Source organism: Schistosoma haematobium, chromosome ZW, assembly GCF_000699445.3.
Source record: "Schistosoma haematobium chromosome ZW, whole genome shotgun sequence".
Taxonomy (NCBI): Eukaryota; Metazoa; Platyhelminthes; class Trematoda; order Strigeidida; family Schistosomatidae; genus Schistosoma; species Schistosoma haematobium.
Window position 1 is genome coordinate 17,233,240 of NC_067195.1, and position 20,736 is coordinate 17,253,975.

At 30.9% G+C, this 20,736-nt stretch overlaps 1 protein-coding gene across 1 annotated transcript in view; it reads right to left on the reverse strand.

The window, feature by feature from the left end:
- Positions 1 to 277: 277 nt before the first annotated feature.
- Positions 278 to 20,736, reverse strand: part of MS3_00001097 (uncharacterized protein) — a 53,417-nt gene continuing 32,958 nt past the window's right edge. The window contains exons 2-7 of the mRNA XM_051208604.1: positions 8,549 to 8,719; positions 6,945 to 7,211; positions 4,994 to 6,192; positions 2,116 to 2,226; positions 1,930 to 2,075; positions 278 to 1,600 (exon numbers count right to left, since the gene is read on the reverse strand). Coding sequence (XP_051070560.1) covers positions 2,186 to 2,226; positions 4,994 to 6,182 — 1,230 coding nt within the window. The 5' untranslated portion in view covers positions 6,183 to 6,192; positions 6,945 to 7,211; positions 8,549 to 8,719 and the 3' untranslated portion in view covers positions 278 to 1,600; positions 1,930 to 2,075; positions 2,116 to 2,185. The remainder of the gene's footprint in view (positions 1,601 to 1,929; positions 2,076 to 2,115; positions 2,227 to 4,993; positions 6,193 to 6,944; positions 7,212 to 8,548; positions 8,720 to 20,736) is intronic.

The window sequence follows — 20,736 nt, forward strand, 5'->3', positions numbered from 1 at the left end:
CTAACGTTATTTTATGAGGAGTCTACAATCTATCTCTCCTTATAGGAAACTAAAATTTAAGTGATAATACTGTAGTGTTCGACACACTTTTTTCTTTCGTTGTTGGAATGAGACCGGGTTGTATTAGCATACTCGTAAAATGTGTTAAAGATAGTCTACAATACTTTATCAGGAATATATCTATCTTTCGGTGAAGAAGATTGTCAAAATAGAAATAATTGAAAATCTTTTGGAATTAAAGATAAAAATTAATTAATCGCAACAGTAAAGTTCTTTTGCTGCGAATTTCTCAGAATTATGAATAAATTATGCATCGTAGATATATTTGTTGCAATAGATTATAGTTTGTGTATAGAACTTCTCATTGTAACCATGTAACTAGGTTATTACTACTGTTTCCCTGTCTGACATCCAATTATTTAAATAAACGTGGAAAATCTATTTACATCTCTATTTTAGTTATATACATAAATCTTACAAACGAAAAGTATTTTTGCAAAAAGTTATCAAGAAAAAAAATAGGTTCGGATTATATTTCAGTAGAAATGAAAATTGATAGGAAAAGTTTTGTTAAAATAGACACCATAGTCTAAATAGCAATCCTGAAAGTTATGCTGTTGTAGTTGGAATAAAGTTTGTAATCAGTAAAATCAGATGATCTTTGAAGATATATTACGAATAATTTTTATTCTTCAATCAACTATTCTAGGAAGTTGATTGTGAACTAGAAAGCTAAACACAAATTGGTATACGGGATTACTTCAAACGACCGTTGGATCATAACGAACGTCTCTCAAGTAATACAGACCAACGATTCAGTGGTAATGTGAGCTTAAACAATATAGAGATGCATACCAAGTTAGACAAAATGTGTGCATACACTGATGAGATACTGCGTATGCAAGACAACAATCACCTAGTATCTCTGGTCCAGCTTCTAATAATTCTTCAACTAAGTTCAATTCACTACATATCTTTTAACTAGTTCGTCATTACATTACATTGATGGATACACGTATAATGATGCTAAGAAAGTAGTTCCATTATTTATCTATCCAGTTATTCTAACTTAGCCATACACGTGGATCAAATATATCATTGTTGTATTCTTCATTAAAACGATCACTGGAATAGTTTGGTCCCTGTGAATGATTTACATGACGATATAATCCATCCAATAAATTTAAATAGTTTCTTAAAATTATTTTATTTCTTGATTTAGACTTCGGATAAATCATAAAAGAGTTTAAATGTTTTTGCTGTTCATTACGACTGAAAAGATTTGATTTGCCATCAAATAATGGATTTCCAGAATAATATGGATGAAACTGTTTATCAGCTTCAATGTCACATGAATTTAAAGAATTTGGTTGTATATGAGTAAATGTGTTTTGTTGAATGGGACTCATATGTTTGATTTGATCTTGTGATTCTGCTTTGATTTCTGATGATAAACTTAAATCACATGAATCAGAATACGTGAACTGTGATCGTTGTACATTAGAAGCTTTAATTGAAGAACATGGTGAAGAGGATCTTGGTACATAGTTCATTGATTCACTGACTAAATTGTTTGAATGAGCATAAGCCATATGATTTCCTATAAAGGTTGTAAATATATTAAGAGAATAATGGATTAGGTCTATAACTTCTCAATCAAAGAATAAAGTAATAATCTGCTCAGTTTAAACATTCGGCTTCTATAAAGTCTTTTTTATCTCACATCTCTGAATGTAATGTCGTATGTTCTAGAAAAAAGTCTGACCATGAAAAAAACAGACTCATAGAGTTAAATAAAATTGTTTACTTCATACATTTCACATATATATTTGTGCTTTTTTTGGCTGTAGTCTATTCATGGTTATTATAATCACAATTAAGTGACAATATCAAAGATTTCCCCCACCAATGGTAATCGAATTGACCTACCTTATGCGCAGTAACAAATTTTTCTTGAGTCGAAATGAAATTAATAAAGCATCAATGAATTTCGGTCATAAAAATCCAATTATCATTTTTTGCAGATTACGTCGTTCTGTTATTGATTTCTTAGTATTTCTCCAAGTGAAACGACACTAAAAGTTAAACTTGTGACATCATGATTAACCGACTCACTGGTCTAATGACATCGTGATTGTTATGATAGTTGAACGTTTTGAGCTCAGTCTCGCGTAAAGTTTTGGGTTCACACAGCTGTAGTGTTCTGAACTAGGAGAAAATGAGTGTCTATGAGATGAAAGACAAAATGAATAAATAAGTTGTTTGTCGTTGTTAATAAACAACATAGTTGATGACCATCTCCAGATGAATGCAGAAGTTCATTTGAATTCTTTACATTCTATACATTAATATAAATTATGAAAGATAACAGACGTTTGCTGAAAAACGAGCGTAAAACACGATTCAGCATTGATCCCAGTTTTAAGTAAATTTACACTCAAACAGTACAAATATGCTAGCCAATCCAAGTTCAGGTGGATTGCCTATTTATTCATCAATAATCTAATGACATAGAGTATTACAGAATTCGATCTGAGCAAAATACACTTCATTTTATTCATTTACACAGGTTTTACATTGATATTATGACAGTCTGTATTAGTAGATTGTTGATTCAGTATGTTGGTTAATAAAGATGAAAATTCATTTGATGTCATGGTTTATTCAACAAAATTAACTTATTTCATTCTTTCAGAGAACAGAACACTTATGCTTTTATGCTGACCAATTATTATATTTGTGATTTGGTGAGTTAATCATAGGTAAAGAACATTTTTGAAGAGAACTATGGCTCTATGTATTTGAGGTTGACCACACATGCTAAGTAAACAAAATAGGCAGACTATAAATTTACGATAATTCTGATTTTCGGCCAGCTATCTTTCAGGATATGTTATTTGTTCCCTAACCATTTATTTCTCTGTTGTTTCCAGTATATCTGTTTCTTTTCAGTGTTCAGCTTTCTATGAAATATCAAGCTTTTCTTTTTAATACAATTATCCTTATTCATTTTTAGAACAAAAAAATTACGTAGAACCATTAATACTTTAGATGTTTTAGGAAAGTGTAATGCTTCAAAAATATGAATTTAGACTAAGCAAACGAAAGTACATGATGTTGATTAATAATATCAACAATTTATGTTTGAAGCCACTCTCTCTGTCTTTAAAAGCTAACTGATGGTAGGTAATTTAAATCTGAGATTCTACGTTATTGAGAGTCAATATTTCCCATAGTATAAAGATATAAGAAAATTATTTGTAATGGGTTGTTTACTTTTAGGTTTGTTTTGAATTTCTCGTTTTGGATACAGTTGATAAACTTTACTCAAACATACAGTACTTTGACACATTACTCATGTTGTAGCTCACTAGTTAGAATAGTTGCATTCTACCTCTGTCATATTTCCTAACAATAAAACACGTTTTTACTGTAAAAACGGAACATTTTAACCTCGAAAGTTAATATGAATCCTAACTATACTTAGTTTTAGTTAACGTATTCCGTCAATTTGTTTAGCTGTTAATATATTGGCATTTAAATTGGCTTAATGCAGTGTGAGACGAATTTGAATATATCTATTAATTCATTTACTTGGTTCAATTAAGATCCAATCATTCTACGTGGAATGTAATTGTACAATAATAGCTGACTATAAACTTTTATTATTATTATTATTATTTATTATTTATTATTATTATTATTATTATTATTATTATTGATACTTCGGTATTAGAACAGACTTCCGGGTAGAAATGATCATTTCAGTTGTTATTATTCAAATGCATTAAGTACACCTTTGTTTTCGAATTAAAAATTCTTCTGCCTAACTTCATAAATGGTTAATGATCGATAGCTGATAAAATTTCATAACATGTAAAAGGTAGAAGCTGTTTCTTGTTGTATCTGTCAACATGTCCTATATCATTTGGTGTAATCAAGAGCATCAGTTATCTGAACGCCGCATCTTTGATGACCTTTGATATTATATTATGAAATATTTAAGCTAATAAGAACTTTTCATTATTGATTTGTGTACAGTTATTCGGTCTCACTGAAATATTTCCATGACTAGATGTGATTGACAAGACATTATTGGCTAATGCATTAGTGTTTACGGATGTTTGGTATTCTAAACTTTAATCCAAATAAATTATATAACTTATTTATTTTTTTATTATGTGTAGATTCTATAGTTCTGAATTAAAAACGAGACAACGGTTGCTATATGAAACGTATCTGCTATCATAATGATGTACCCAAAATTTTCGAAACTTCTGGCAAAATTGCTGTAAGTAAGTAGTCATAATCTATATTGTTTATCAATCATAAAAACGTAACCCCTGTTACAAATATGAATCATACAACTGAAAACATTTCATAGTAGGATAATATGAACAAGAAATTAAACAAATATGGAATCATAATAGTAGTATCAATACGTAGTATAATAGACCAAACAAAATATATTTGGTTCAAAAATAAACTGAGTAAAGTAATGATAAGATCGAGTGTCTAGAAACTTTGTACACCTCAGTAGATCTGTTCAGATGAACATGTAGATTAAGAATTATAATTGAGATGTTGAATAAAGAATATATCACTATTTGGTTTTTAATTGTATAGACTAGACGTTTACGTGTTAATTTTAAGCATATTTGTAGAGTCTTTTATACAAAGAACAATATTCTGCCAATTTTTTAAAATCCTTTTGGATACTATAAGTCCTTCCTTGTTTGAGTGTTAGTCATCTTATCACTGAATAGTGGGTGGGCTGGAAATAGGGGTTACTTATTACGATAAAAGAAAAACCATACAATACGTGTTGTTTTATTTTATTATTTTCTAGATTTATCACTAATGAGATAAAGTCTTTAACATTCTGATCTTTTGATAGAATTTTAATATAAAATTCTTATCATTATTTCTTTCTATTCCTTATTTACACGTGACTCAAATTACAGATAGTCAGCTGATTAATTGAAATGCTTACTTTGATACTCGTAATCCGTGGGATGTGATGAATTGGGTCGACAAATTTCACATTCGATAAAAGTTGGTGATTTGTTATCATCACACTTCGATGGATTCTTGTGTAGATATTTGTTTTGTTCATTGCTATCATTATCATCATAGCGTTTTTGTGACGAGATTACTGTGTTTTTTGTTGTTGTTGGTGTTGTTATTGCTACTGATGTCGTCGCCACTACGTCTCCTGACACAGTTGTTACTGACAATGTTATTGATGGTAGTGATGATGAATCACTTGAACATTCTACATTTCTTTTGTTACCTGAATGATTATACTCCACATCAGTGGTAGTTTGTAATTGATAAGTATGGCATAATTTATCTAGATTTCTTTTACTTATTATTGGAATATTTTTACCATGATTATTCTTAAAATTATTATAATTCTGGTTGTCAGTATAATAACCATCTCTGGGTGCAAAATATGAATGTTTGATTGAATCTTTCTTTGAATAATCGTAATTTAACAATTGTCGGTGTCTCTGAGGAAATTGTTGATGTTTTCTATAAAGTTTATTCATTGATAATGGCATATTATTCACCATAGGATGCATATATGATTGGCCCAATATAATTGGCATTGATGAATTCGGTAATGCACGATGCCTTAAACAACTATGTAATAACGCACCGAAACTCGCTATGCCTAGAATACAACCAGCTGTTAAACAAGCTCGATAATTTAAAAAAATACCTAGTAAAGAGAGTATTATAGACAAAACTATTGAAATACCTAATAAAATTAGTATTAGATGATGTATAATACGTTGTAATTTCTGTGAATGACAACAACTGCTTAAATAATCAACAATATTTTTATCATGATTACCAATATCATGTTCACTACAACAGAGACAACAGAGTAGATTTGAATTTTGAAATTCCGCTGAATAATTTGAACTACTTATAAATGTAGTAGTAAGTGGTTTCTGGCGATAAAAATCAGAGGTTTTAGAGTTTTCACCACAATTTTTTGATGTTGAATACAATTTCATTAATTCATAATAATACTGATCAACATGATCCAATTGTATCGGTAAAGAAGACTCGAGCGAATTTTGTTTAGAATTCTTATCAAAAGAAAGATGTTTGTTGCTTTTGCATCCACACATATCTCTTTTATCATTTTGGAGCGAACTGTTTGTATACATATTTATTTATCTATAAAATATAAGGTTAGAAAAGCATTAAAAGGCTTTTTCAATTATTTTTCATGACAGAGACTAAGGATGAAAATTTTTTTTGGATATAATAAACCAGTTACTATATAGTGGCCGCTGTCCTTGTAACTGGGAGTATATTGCTAAGTTTTGTCGTGAACAGTAGATTGTAGTATAAATAAATCGGGGGAGTAAATTATAATGACGTTTTTGGGTTGATATAGTACATAAATCTGAAGAATGAACTGACTTTCGAAAAAAGTCTATTCATGAGACATTCTATAGGTATGATCTTGTTTAATAAGAGGGAATATTATGAAATCGAAAATTTCAGTAAGTAACTTTAAAAACAGCTTATTGATTTCTTAACATACTGCAGATGTAACAAAACCCAGTATCGCTAAATGTTGAAGAGATTATGATGTATTAAAAACCACCTCACAAAAAAGGCTAGATGTTTTCGCTTCTGTGCAGCTATGTGAAATCTTAACAAAATCTGGGATAGAGATATGTCTAGATGACAGTCTCAAATAAGCCGGAACTTTCGACTTGGGTACTGTTACTAATCACAACTTAGATGTACTGATAGTTTATCACAGAAATTGCAAAGTCTAGGCTTTTGCACATGTATCAAGAGTGACTGGTCGGTTCCAGTCCTTCATCTCCATAACATAAAATCACAAACCTTAGAGAGTATTATATGTATGAAAAATGAAGGGAACACTTAAAAGAATGATACCAGATATTACGTACCACTCACAATTATTGTAACTTTAGGATGTTAGTCAGCATTGTATACCATGCCAGCTAATACTTATTAGTAAACACATTGTTATTTAGTGGCTCCATATCCGATTCCTGTTCGATCGTTTCTGCTTGTTATCGAAAGATGTATATCGCCAATCCTCGTATTTAATCATCGACTTAAATCGTGTTGATGAATAGGAGAATTAAATATGACAAATACGTGAATTGATTTTTGAATACGTATATTTCGTAATCTTTGGTCGAAAAGCGAAGCTAAACAAAATGACGGACAATGGAGAAGGTGAGTAAGCCAACTCAATTTAGCCAAGCATGAATCGATATTTATAGTCGAACAAAAATAAGTTACAGACACATAATGAGTAAGGTAGGCAATTAACACATATACGATCATATAAAAAACAGTCAGGATTAATAAGCTAATAACTGACAAGGTTAAAATGTGACTTAAGAAGGATGGATAAATCGATCTTTCCAGAGTCTAGAATAACCTATGTGGGCCTGAAATAGTACCAGCCATTACAGGTAAACTGTAAATGGCTCGTACGTCTTGAACTAAACATACTTCACTAGATGACTGTCTTTAAATTTAATTTAAACCTCCAGAACTTAAAATGTACAAAGAGAGGTTAAGACTTTAGTAACTATTTATCGGGTTGGTGATATTCAGTGTAGTGCTTTCTATTCTTTTTCAAAATAGTTTGAAAACTCACGGGGAAACTATACTCATGGTTTTTAATGCATTATACGAAATTTTGTTTGCTAGTTTTAGGTAGCTATGCATAGGTACAACTGGGTTACAATGTGTTATTGTACACATTCTTTGTATCACATTAAGATGGTAGGTCTGCTGTTCGTATTAAAATACGTAAACGAACACTCGCACATCATGCAAACACATGAATTTATTGAAATATGCACTGGAGTTTTCTGCAACTGACTGCACAGTGATTCATCGGTACACCAAAGTTATTTTTAAAGGACCTTTTTTATTGAATTAATCGTTTCCCGATGATTAGTACCCCGATATTGCTTGCCCGCTGTTAAAATTTCACGACTGCTGATGTGAACCTATAGGGTAAACTTTTATGCTACTTATTAATAGCTTGTTTTCCTTTAATAAAAAACTAACGTAATAGTGTGTTACATTGAATTTTGATCCAAGAAGAATTTTATACTTGAAGATAATTTTCGTCATTTACTAAGTCAACTGGGAACCCACCAAGAAACCTGAAGACCACTGCGCTGATGTAGATTTGTTCAAATTTCCAACTTCAGTAAATCCAAAATATCACCATTAATGGGGCATTCTTATTGAAATTTATAGCCTTACATGGTTAATTGATTGGAGTTGGAAGTCTGAACAAACTGTTTCTATTTTCATTAAAATTTGCCTTGTTTTTTGGAAGTTGGGAGTGAGATACTTATTCATAGACGATATTAGATGAATTTCGCTAAAGTCCTTACAAACTTCCTAATCGAATGTCATATCGCCGAGATTTATCAGATGGTGACGTGTAGCAAAGGCGAGGTTTATGATTTCGCTTAAAGGAACCAATATAATATAAAGCATGTTTGTATAAAATACTTACTTCAGTATAGTACGATTATTGAAAAAATTATACATTGGTTGCGTTTATTTGGTCATATGTCTCTCTTGAAACAGTAGTGATTTCGATGAAGCAATTGAGTGAGATGGCTTGATTTTCCAGATTTCAACTTGACTATTGAAGGTTAAGTGTTCAAACTACTGATTCAAAACTCTGCAAAACAATAATCAAAGATTCATTTCTAAAATCACTTGAAGTGAAGTGTGACGCGTTACTCATAAAAATTCGAAATTGCTTTAATCATAACCTAACTGAAGTTTACAACCAGTTGAGATATCGAAAATAATCGACCTCAATTTAGTGATAGACGAGAGTACAGTTCGAGTAGTGATATGATTTGTAAGGGGTTGGACAATCAGTTACAAAAAAATCATATCACTGTGTAGATTTATAAGAAACATTTAAATTCTACTTACAATGGTAAAATTGTATCAATCATCAGTTAATTATTTTACTATGTGGTTATCTCTTTAATGCCATGGTGGTATGTCTTCTGTTCAAGATAAAAAGATATATATCAAAAGGGGTATGGTGGATAGTTAAGATCATGAGTCAATTGAAGGTAGACCACCATGGAAAACCTGGGAGCACTGGACGACCGTTTCGTCCTATTGTGGGACACCTCAGCAGTGCGCACCCCCGATTCCACTTCGCGAGATTCGAACCCAGGACCTGTTGATCTCGAGCGCGAACGCGTATGTATGTAATGTATGAATAGTGTACTTAAAATATCGACATAATTATAAATATATAAGAAATTCTGGACATATTGACACTTATCACGAAAAGAGAGAAGTAGTATGGGGTGTGTCAGGGTAGCAACGTATCTGTTCACATTTTCAAATTTCATCACTTAACAGTGGTGGAAAACGAGTAATCCATAATTTGCAGTTAGATAAAATGCGTAAAAATGCAACAAGATGACTGATTTCGAGTTATATAATTAAATGATCATTCAACTAATGACCATGACAAACTAATGGATCTCTGACTTTATTAATCTTGGGGCTCAGGGGATTGACGTCATATTTCGAATGAACCGTACACAGCTTTCTTCCATTCTGATTATACAACAGCTAGTATAGCACTGACCAGTAGCCGCGACTTCACTTTATACATGGCATTGACTTAGTACGAAGGACTAGACGAACATGAAATTGTTTATTACTCAGTGATCAATCTGTTAAAAATGTTTCCATCTTACAGAAAATCAATCACCGTTCAAATAGGTCATTGCTAAAATCTATGAATGTGACGGTGGACCAAATGAGTTCAAGTCACATAGGATTTTTATTGTTTTTTTTTCAAGATAACTGACGTATATTTCTGAAGAGTGTCACCCGATACAAATTATATGTTCAAAGCATTTTTTTTATTATATTCATCTATTTAGTATGATATCATACTATTATTATAGGTTAGACTTAATCATGAGTAATACACATATTCTCAGTCATTACATGTTTGAAACTTGATCATATTCATTGATTTTTTTCTTTATTTTACATTCTGTAACTAACGTCGGTAACGTTCATTCAAATGCCACTTAAAACATTACTCACTACAACATTAACAGTGTTCAAAAATTATTTAAACACAATTTCATTTAATATCAGATGGGTTTTGTGGAGATTGTAGTAATTTCCATGGTTAAGATCACTGGACGGCCGTCCAGTGCTTCCAGGTTTTCCATGGTGGTCCAGCTTCAACTGACTCCTGATCTTAACAATTTTATTTTACAATTAAAAGTACTAGAATTTCTATTCAAAAAGAAGTCATTATTTTTTCAGCATAGAATAATTTCAACGGATGAATTACCAAAATTTTAAGAATACTAAACAATCGTTTATTGTCAACATGAAACTTTGTAATAGAAATATAGCAGATATATTCCCTTTTACTTCACATGGATACTTATGGATAATTATGACTTATGAATTCATTCTTATATTGACACTAATAAATTTCAATATTTACCGATTATTTTCATCCTTTTTTTCTTTTTTTTTAATAAAAAAAAAGAAAAAGAAAACGAGCGAATGAACTAAAGGTAACGATTAAAAAACAACTTTTTTTAAAAAATTTCAATATTGAATTTATTTAAGCGGAACGGTATTCATTTTTGTCCTGTGACAAAGTTATTTTTTTCCCTTTTTAAGAGCAGAAAAATCGAGTAAAGTATGAAAACAAATTTTTAAAAAATATTGAAAAGTTTTCCACAAATTTTTAGTTATATTTTTTTTAAAAAAAAACGATCATAAGTGTTTTCTACTTTTATCATACTGTGAATTTTAGATAGCGAATAGATTGTTTTGTCATATGAAAATGTATACACTATTTAACTAGCTTATAAAGTATCGATTTCTGGTCTCGGGTTTGATCTGGAGTCTTTGTACAACGGTTATTAATACTATGCGGTTGATTTAACTCAAGCAGATAAAATACAATTCAAGTTTGGGACTTATTGATTGTAGTAAATGCCATGCATACATAATTAATATACACATGTATTCATATTTTGCATTGATTGCCTGTTATCATATTTCTGTTACGTACAGTTTTTTTTAAAATTTGGTATCAATGCCTACTTATGAATCAAAGTGTACTGGTGTTGAAGTAGACGGGAAAAATTCACTTATGAAAAAGATTTTGGTCACTGTTAGGTACTCCATGTTGTATTTTACTGTAACATTCAAAAGCAAACCACTCCTCAAACATAGTTGATGTGAAAATGGTAGGTTAATTAACAGATTTATTCTTTTATTTAAAATAATCCGTTCTCTAGAAAAAATAAACTGTGATCAGACGTGTTCGACTACGACAAGAGTGTGGGAGTTATCTACCAATCACATTAGATGATTGTTGCCCAATATCATGAATTGATTGGGGTCGTGGATGAGTTCTGCTGAGGAGTGTCATACTGGGATAAAATAGCTGACCAAATATTAGTGGCTTTTGATGCTTGCTTAACTAAGATGATTTAGTTTGATTGACTTCTACTTTTCATTTGACTCTTATTATGTATGATATTCTGAAACACGTTTTAAAAACATATTGTTTAAAATTGCATATTTCCTGTTCGGATCCTTCTAGACACAATTTTATCATGCAAACCATTGATAATTAAAAGAAGTTGGTGGTAAAACTATAATTCACATATAAGTCAATTAGAATCGAATTTATTGCTTTCCAGCTTTTGAGTGACATTAAAAATAAATGAATTTCACTATATCACACAAAATTTGCAGTAGAAAGACCATAGTTTAGTGTACATAACAATAAAACTTATCAGGAAAGGCTTTTTTATATCATAATTGAGTGAAGATTACTGTGTTAAATGTATTAAATGTTTACTTTTTTCTATGAAGATTTCAAATTACACGTGAATCAATGAATTTTTATTCCAGTTTACTTTGTTCATAGTAAGTTCTCAAAGAAATCACATCGAAAATAATTCACCTGATAATAAACATAATGGTGAAACAGGAATGCTGAAATAGACAACGAACTCCCTATATCGTAGTCTTCAAACTTCATTTCGTTAAAGGTTTTATAGCCGATGGTGAATTATTTATACAACTATTTATGACTGGGAGAAGGACTCCGAGAGGAATCCTTTAGCTTGAATATATTCACACTCAAATAAATGAGGTAGTATATGGTATTAAGATGGAAAACTAATGATAAAACTTGAGAAACTAATATGATTTTTAAAACCACCACAAATTAACGTATTTTTTGCTGTCGTTTAGAATTATTTGTGTGTAAACAGACTCCGTACCCGTTGTCCGAAAGTGGTTTCAAAATCACGAGGTCATTCTGATGTCTCTGTCCTTTCGTCATTATAGTTCCATAAAAATAACTTCGTAATTATCATATATATATGTATATATACACACAAACACCGAACACCAGCTTATTGTAGTTTGTGACTCCTCATCAGTGCTCACTGACGAAGTGTTATATACCATTACATTTCAAACGTTCGGGCTCCCCGGTGAGAAAGGTCAAAAACTGTTCTGGTTTATGAGATGGAACAGTGTCATTCTCTAGACATTTCGGTAAGTTACAACGAACATATGAATTAGGACCCTTTCAAGTTGAAAAAGGAAACGTACCGTAAGCGAAGTAAAATATCATGAGAAAACTAATTGATTGCTTAATATCAGTAAAAGGAGAATGGTTTCTTTTATTTATGAATATTAGTACTTTTGAAAATAATTGGTTTTTGAATTGTTTTCTACTGTCATGATGTTTAGAATTTCTCAGTTGTAATCTTTCACAGGATATATTACTCTTAAGGATTATGGGAAGAAGAAAAAACTAGATGATGACATTGATTAGTAATCTACACATACACACACGCACACGTACACACGTACACAATTTCAACACCACTATTTCATATGACAAAAGTATACATTTTCTTACACACCTCCCTACGCACAAATTAATAAAGTGACTTGTCATACAGAATCACCTTGACCAAAATAAATTGACATTGACATGTTCAGAGGTATTATGATCTTCATTGTACTAGAAATATTCTGCATTATTTCCTTCATACTATTTAAACTTGTGTTAATTACATTTCGATTATTTAATTACTGTGAAGTAGTGACTTAAATGAAGTTACGAACCGTGAGAAATACAATTGTTCTACTAATTGGGATATCATGAAAATATATTTATTATCAACTTTCTACCTATTGCTCAATTTGTTTGAAACTGTGAAGTTCAACCTTGGCATGGATACCTACAATTCAATTAGCATTTTATCCTTTAGTTAGACCGTTTGATTATTCCAGTAACTTTTTGCTACCGCAGGAAAATGCTATCCCTTTAAATGGTAATAGCCAAACAAATTAGAGTGATTGGAGGTTGACCCTCTGTCAGGTGCTGTTGTGTTTAAATGGCGTTATTACAAATCGTCACTTTTATGTCTGTCATTAGTTGTGTCTGAACTTGTGCTTAGCTGATTTGTACTTGATACTGAAACCTCAAATCAGATGATGCGTAATGAAAAAATCTGTAGACTGATAATCAGGATTTGTTTGAGTCCCAGACTACATCAAAATGATATGTGAATACACTACTTTTTATACTGTTTACGTACAGTCAGATAAACAATCGTATTTGTATAATTTGGTTGAGCGGTATTTGGTAACAGTTAATCAATAAATTGTTATATGAATAATGATTTGAAATATCATGTTGTTCCATTTTTTACATCAACCGTACCTTGTTCTTTTGATTCTGTCATATCAGTTACGAATGCCTGACTTGGGACAAAGCAAGTATACTGGTTAATTTATCTGTATGCTACTTTGATGTGACTTGATGCTAGTTAAGTAGTTATGCATTTATTATAAGTGGAGTTAACGTTTGACGTGTCATTTTTGAAATCCTGATAGGTGGCTGCTAGATTATGAGCCTCCACATCCAGCAATGATTTTCCGCAAGCTTCTGACTTGTATTTCCTTCATTCCTACTTCATACGAGGGTCGGGGCAATAATATTCCCCTATTTATCGAAATGAAAAAAGTCACTCGGGGGCGCTAGTTAGATTACGTCGAATGCATGAAACATGAAATGAAGAGAATGGCTGAACTTCTGAGAAATGTTTAGGGCGATGTTCCAGACAATGAAAATGATTACAGTACAAATGTAATTTAAAAAAGAGGTATATTTTGGAAGGGGGTCATATTGATGTACTTTAAATTTTGCAACGTAAACCGTCTAGGTCAGGCTACATACTACCAAGACATACCTGTCATTTTTATGCTCTTATTTGATACATCGCAATTCTAAGGCTTATACAACAACGTTCAAAATCGTTATCACCTAATCATTTAAATCAATCAGTGACTGTTGCAATAATATTTATTTGTAAACTCTTAATTAATTAGTAGTTAAGTCATTAATTAATTCTGAAATAACATAGATGCGACTGTTTCAATTCAATTCTCTTTAAATTTAACTTGTTATATTGATCATTTTGTGGTGTATGCTACTTATGCTGATAGATACATGTAGTAGGTAACACCAATCAGAAGTGGAAAACCTGGTTGGGGAAGATCGAATCGAAGAGAACGGGAACAGAGAGTAATTGTTGTGGCAATGAAGGAACGATGAAGTCTAAGACAACTGATGGAGGATTCGCAAATGAAGTACTGAACGTATGGTTTTCACATTTTTTACCAAAGAACTCGGTAAGTTTGCATTAGAGCACATTTGGTTGTCCCCACATGTGTTCTCGTTCAATGAAATTTGATTTTGGTTGACTACATTGAAACAAACATCCTCATTTTAGATTTACTTCTAGGCTTCTTTTTATTTATCTAAATTCATTAATTAGTAGTATTTAATGCCACATCTTTGTACAATTCATATAATTTATGTAGACTGACTTGTGAAAATAATTTAAGAAAATATTGAAATATACTAAAAGAAATATATAAGTAATCCTATTGGCTGTTGACTAGTAATTACAATAATATTATCTCATATATGCTTAAGCTTGTATACTAAACCACAATTTAATTACTAGGGGAAATTAGTCATAGTAACTATATGAAATGATGCACTTTTAAAAAAGCATCAATATTATTCTATTTGTTAATCACAAGTACTTTAAGTGTAATATTATTTAATATATTAATTACACAATCTTATACTGATGATAAGGTACCATTTTTACTGACTGGTAAGTTTAGTTCATTGAATGCAACAATATTAATTGTTCTATCATGTTGTTTAACTGACAGAAAGTTTACCTACCTTAGTTACGTTGCTAAGTAATTGAAAAAGACATTGAAAAATAGATTTTTTTTAAAAATGTAACTGAAGAGAGTGGATAATTTCAGATATATCGTCAGTTATTCTTTTTTTTCCGTAAAATACTGGGACACAATCAAAGAGTAGACCAAAAGTCTCTTCATCGATTTTTTTTGAGTTCCTAATAATGAATCTTTTTGTTTCGCATTTCTAATACTAGTTTCATTTTACATAATGGTAAGTGGTAAAAGTCCATTTATTTGTTAATACTATAAAGAATTAAGCTTTAGAGTCTAACTATTCACAAGTAATTAATTTTTTTATGCAAAACTGATTTAAACTGACTTTCTTTGTTTAAAATATATGATAAAATTGTATCATTATATGTTTAATAATCTAAGTGTACAGTTGCTATTCATCTTTTTCATATCTGCTCCCGATTGCTGACGTAGTGTGGTCATTCATCTTCCTCTTTTCCGTTCCCCTTCAGGATTCTAAGTTAGCATTTGCCTCGTGATGTACTTTGACGATTTCTGTAATGTATATTCTATCCACCTTCAGCATCTTTTCCTGATTTCCTCTTCTGATGGAAGCTGATTTGTTCTCTCCTACAGTAGACTGTTGCTGATGGTATCGAGTCAACGGACACTGAGTATCTTGCGTAGACAATTGCTTATAAATACTTGTACATGTCTGATGGTGGTTGTGGTAGTTCTGCAAGTTTCAGCTCGGTATAACAGAAATGTCTTGATGCTCGTATTGAAGATTCTCACTTTGATATTGGTTGAAAGTTGTTTTTAGTTCTATATGTTCTTCAACTGAAGGAATGCTGTCCTTGTTAATCATTGCCTTTACGTCTACAGTAGAGAGGAATTAGTTGCAATCTTGATCCCGCATTTTGGTACATATATTCAAGCCAACTCATTTTTTGCATCCATATTCAAACGGCTTGTTATAACAGTCCTTAGTATATGATGATAATGGTCATGGCTAGTTAGGTATTAATTAAAGTGATATAGACAGTTTTGAGTAGTCAAGTGTAATTTCTAATTATTCATGTCTCCTACTAAAGCATAATAACACTTACTGGAATTTATATAAACGATCACAACCCCGATTTGACTGGATTCGTTGACATTAAACTGAATATTTTAACTACCCTGGTATACACCAAGTACTAATCTTGTTTAGAAAACTAGGAAAAATTGGATTGGATAGTTGAACTATGTTAGGCGTGGGACAAATTTCAACGACAGCAATGGATAGTGGGCTCATAATTTCTCGAATTGATTAAATGTAGACGTATAAACCATCAACTGTTGACTCTGTGGCTTAAACTTAACTTTTTGGATAATCTCTCACTGCGAGAACTGAAGATCATAAATCCAACCCCAATGGAGTCGTAGATGTGCACTTCTGATAAGTCCCATATCAAAACTAGAGATATGTTCAATGCTTCCAGGTTTTCTTTGACTGAGATTAGTCTGTGGTGTAAACTATGAAAATAAGATAGACTGTTCACTAAGATTGTTTTAACTATATAACAACATGAATCAGGATCCGGGTAAAGAAATTTCTACCTAACCTGTTTCCTGTCAGTTTGTACTTTTTCATCGTTTATATCAATTTGTATATGTGTATATAACATCTGATAGAAGTGATTGGAAAATAAATAAACAAAAATATACTCTTTTAATTTGTTATTGAGTCATACTCAAACCATTCAGTTATTATTATTTGTTCTAGAACAAAATAAATGGACTGTAAAATACTTTCAATTCAGAATTAATCACGTATTAGAATAGATAGTTTATTGACGATAGATAATCACATATGTAAATTAAATTGAGTGTAGAAACATTTTTTAAGTTGTGAGTTGTATAATTCATTGCAACTTATTATTTGAATCTATCTTTATCCTGAGAACCTTCTAGCATTCCAATTAAAATGTACCGTATTTCAATCTCTATAAGAAGACAAACACTAGAATGCGTGTACATCCAACTAATAAGTTCTAAATAAGTCAAAAATAATGTTCTGGTTTCCGCTGCTAGCTACAATGAATACAACCTAAACCTTGTTACAAAAATAACTATCTTGAGGCGATCCGATCAGGATTAGTCAAAATTATGTTTTGAAAAATAAAAATAGAGTAATACTAACTCTTACTAATAACGTTAAAGTGTTTTGTTGAAAATATAAATTGTTATTAGTTTATACACTTAATCAAAAATTCAAGGTTTTACAAGTTAAAGAGAGTAAGAACAAAGATTGGTCAAAGACTCTGTCAAAGGAACACTTATGCTTTGGCTTTCCGGAAAACTCCGAAAAGTTTCTCTATAATCTATCAACATTGAACTTAAATCAGATAGAAACAGAAGCATTGTCGCTTGGATTTAAATTTCATATCCCCAAAACACATGCCGACAGAATCGACACAGAAACTCAATTTGAGAATTTATTTGATCAAATTAAAGAGCTGCACCCAGTTAGTGAAGAAAAGAAAGGCTGGTTTAGATCTAAACTAGTCGATATTGCAAACCAATATCTTAATTCACCCACACCACAGTCTAAGCTTTTATCCAATGACCACCAAGCAGCATTACGAAATATTAAGCGAAATAATGACATAATGATATTACGGTCAGATAAAGTCTCAAGTGTTGTTCTAATGGACAAAACAGATTATGTCTCCAAGATGAATTCCATCTTGAGTGACCACATGAGATTCAAGTTAGAAAAACAGTAACAAAGACTTAACTGATCCCACTGAGAAAAGAATCACCAAAGTACTCAAACTGCACCAATCTTTGTTCTTGCTCTCTTTAAGATAATAAAGTGAACTATGTGTATGAAATTTTACAAGTTAATTTATCTGAATTTACTTCACAGTGATTATTATGCTCTAACCGATATATGGACTATTCAAACTTTTAAATATTTTTTAAATTTTAAGTAGTACGCTTATCCTAATTTATAAAAAGCATCTATATTACATTATTATGCAATGGTGATACTGAAGTTTGTAAGAAAGTGCTCTTTTTAGAAAAACTCAAATAATTAGTCATTAAAACATAAGCAATCTAGATTAAAAGAAGCTTCTTAAATAAGATAATTTGATTATGTTTATCATAAATCATACAAGATTTATGTATTGAGAAATGATTAGATACTTCGATAATTTGTTGTCTATAAACTAATGTACATTGTTTATGAAGGGACCCAATGATTACGTTGATTATACATAAATGATATTTGATTAAATTAAACAATATAAGTAGAAAGTTAATATTATCGGTTTTGATATGATGATTATTATAGATTGATCGTAGGTAGTGTTGGTTTAAAATCATTAGTATATTGTCTTCAATAATAAATCAAAGTAAAGTACTGATTTGAAACTACTTAGATCTTAGAATATATATGTAAAATCTCATCGAATGAATTTTAAGTAAATCTAATGTTTCCCCCTGCAATCTGATTCGGACTTTTTCTCAAGGAGATATAATCCAACATCAAAATTATCGAATATCAATAGTGAAAATATCAATTTTGACATCTGGTAAATAAAGAAGTGAATCGAGCGAATAAATTTCTTTTCAATTAATTTTTCACCATCGCTGTACACTAATATGTATACAATTTACAATAATGAAATAATACTCATCGAGTGGATACGTTACCTAATAATTATATAATGACATTTCGATTGTAAATTAATATTGAGTAATTGGAAGAAAGAAGATCAATAATAATCCTCTAGCTGGTGAGTCCCAATTAGGACGAAACGCGCGTCCTGGATTCCACTGCTAGCCACTATCCATCTTTGCATATAATCAAAGTAATTATTCGATAATCAAACAGTTGCTACGTTGCATAATATATAAAAAAGAGGAGGAACTAACAAAATGTTTTGATGAATGTTCAGTAGTATAGTAGTTATTTAATAATCAAGAGACCAATGTTGAGAATAAGTAAAATACAAAAAATGGAAGAAACACGAAAATAGTTTATTAAAGTTCTGCTACAAACTTCCATATACCGATGGCCAAGATAACGAGAGTGATTGTACCAACTTCTTTTGGATGCAAAGATTAGGTTTGTGAACATGGATTGCAAAGGCTTCAGCAATGTGCAAAAGACACACTCGTAAACCATGTGGCAAATTTGATGGATATGATGGATAACTTTAAAAGTTTTATTTAGTTCAACTTGATGACCTGTGCCCACCAAGTGAGTGAGAACAGAACTCTTAATCACTCTTACCTGTCCTTTGCTCAGTCATGACGATGAGTATTATTTCATTATTGTAAATCATATATATGTATTAGTGTAGAGCCATGATGAAAAACTAATTGAATGTAAATAGGTACGTGGTTCTCCGGTCATTTTATTTTGTTTATTTATCATCATTTTCTGTATGTCGTGATATGTTTGACTCATATCACGCGTAAACATAGTATGTCTTCTTCAAAAACCCACCAATCAAAGGCAATAAATAGTCAATGAAATTTCTTCTCACACCTCAGATCCATTTACGAATACACCCAATTTATTATCTTAACACACTTTTTATTACACACCACATGTCTCATACGCATTACAGCAAATAATTACTCCCAACATTGTTAATACGACTGGATAACTTATTTAGTATACGGTTAACAGAAGAACTATGTACCTATTTATATTCGATAATTTTGATGTTTGATTATATTTCTTTCAAAAAGTTTGGACTAGACTGTAGAGCGAAACGTTAGATTTACTTAAAAGTTCAATCGCTGAGATTTTACAAATATATTCTTCTTCCTTATTGTCTTACATCAATTCGACTCCCAATTAATGTGAAACAATTGTACAAATTTAGACGAAACATCATATATACTTAGGTCTTAACCTATAGTTCATAAATGAACGCTTCATGGTTAATTGATCAGTGCTGTGTGAGTAAAATTTATACCTGATTCTGTTAACTTCAAATGTTTTATTAGTTATTCATTGTCTTGTTAATAGAAGTTGAAATACCGAGTGTACTTTGCGAAATAATCATACCTTTTACAATCAATGTAGGGTATTTTAACACCATAGATTTCCAACTCAGTCGAATATAATATCAACAGAATTCGCTTAGAAAACTATCCCTTCAACATTAAATATAATGAGTTACAATACCAAATCATAGTGAATTAAATAAAACATGCTGATAAGTTAGATGCATATTAATTCAGAGGACTAATCTAAATGGTATAACTGATCGTTTTCATCATCAAAAAAGCAAAATGATTTCACACAAATCAACCATGTTGTTGTATGTTCTAAGGTAATATATATTTAATCAATACTTTGTGTATTTAATGTAAACTATTGTTATGTCCTTATGCTCGATAAATTAT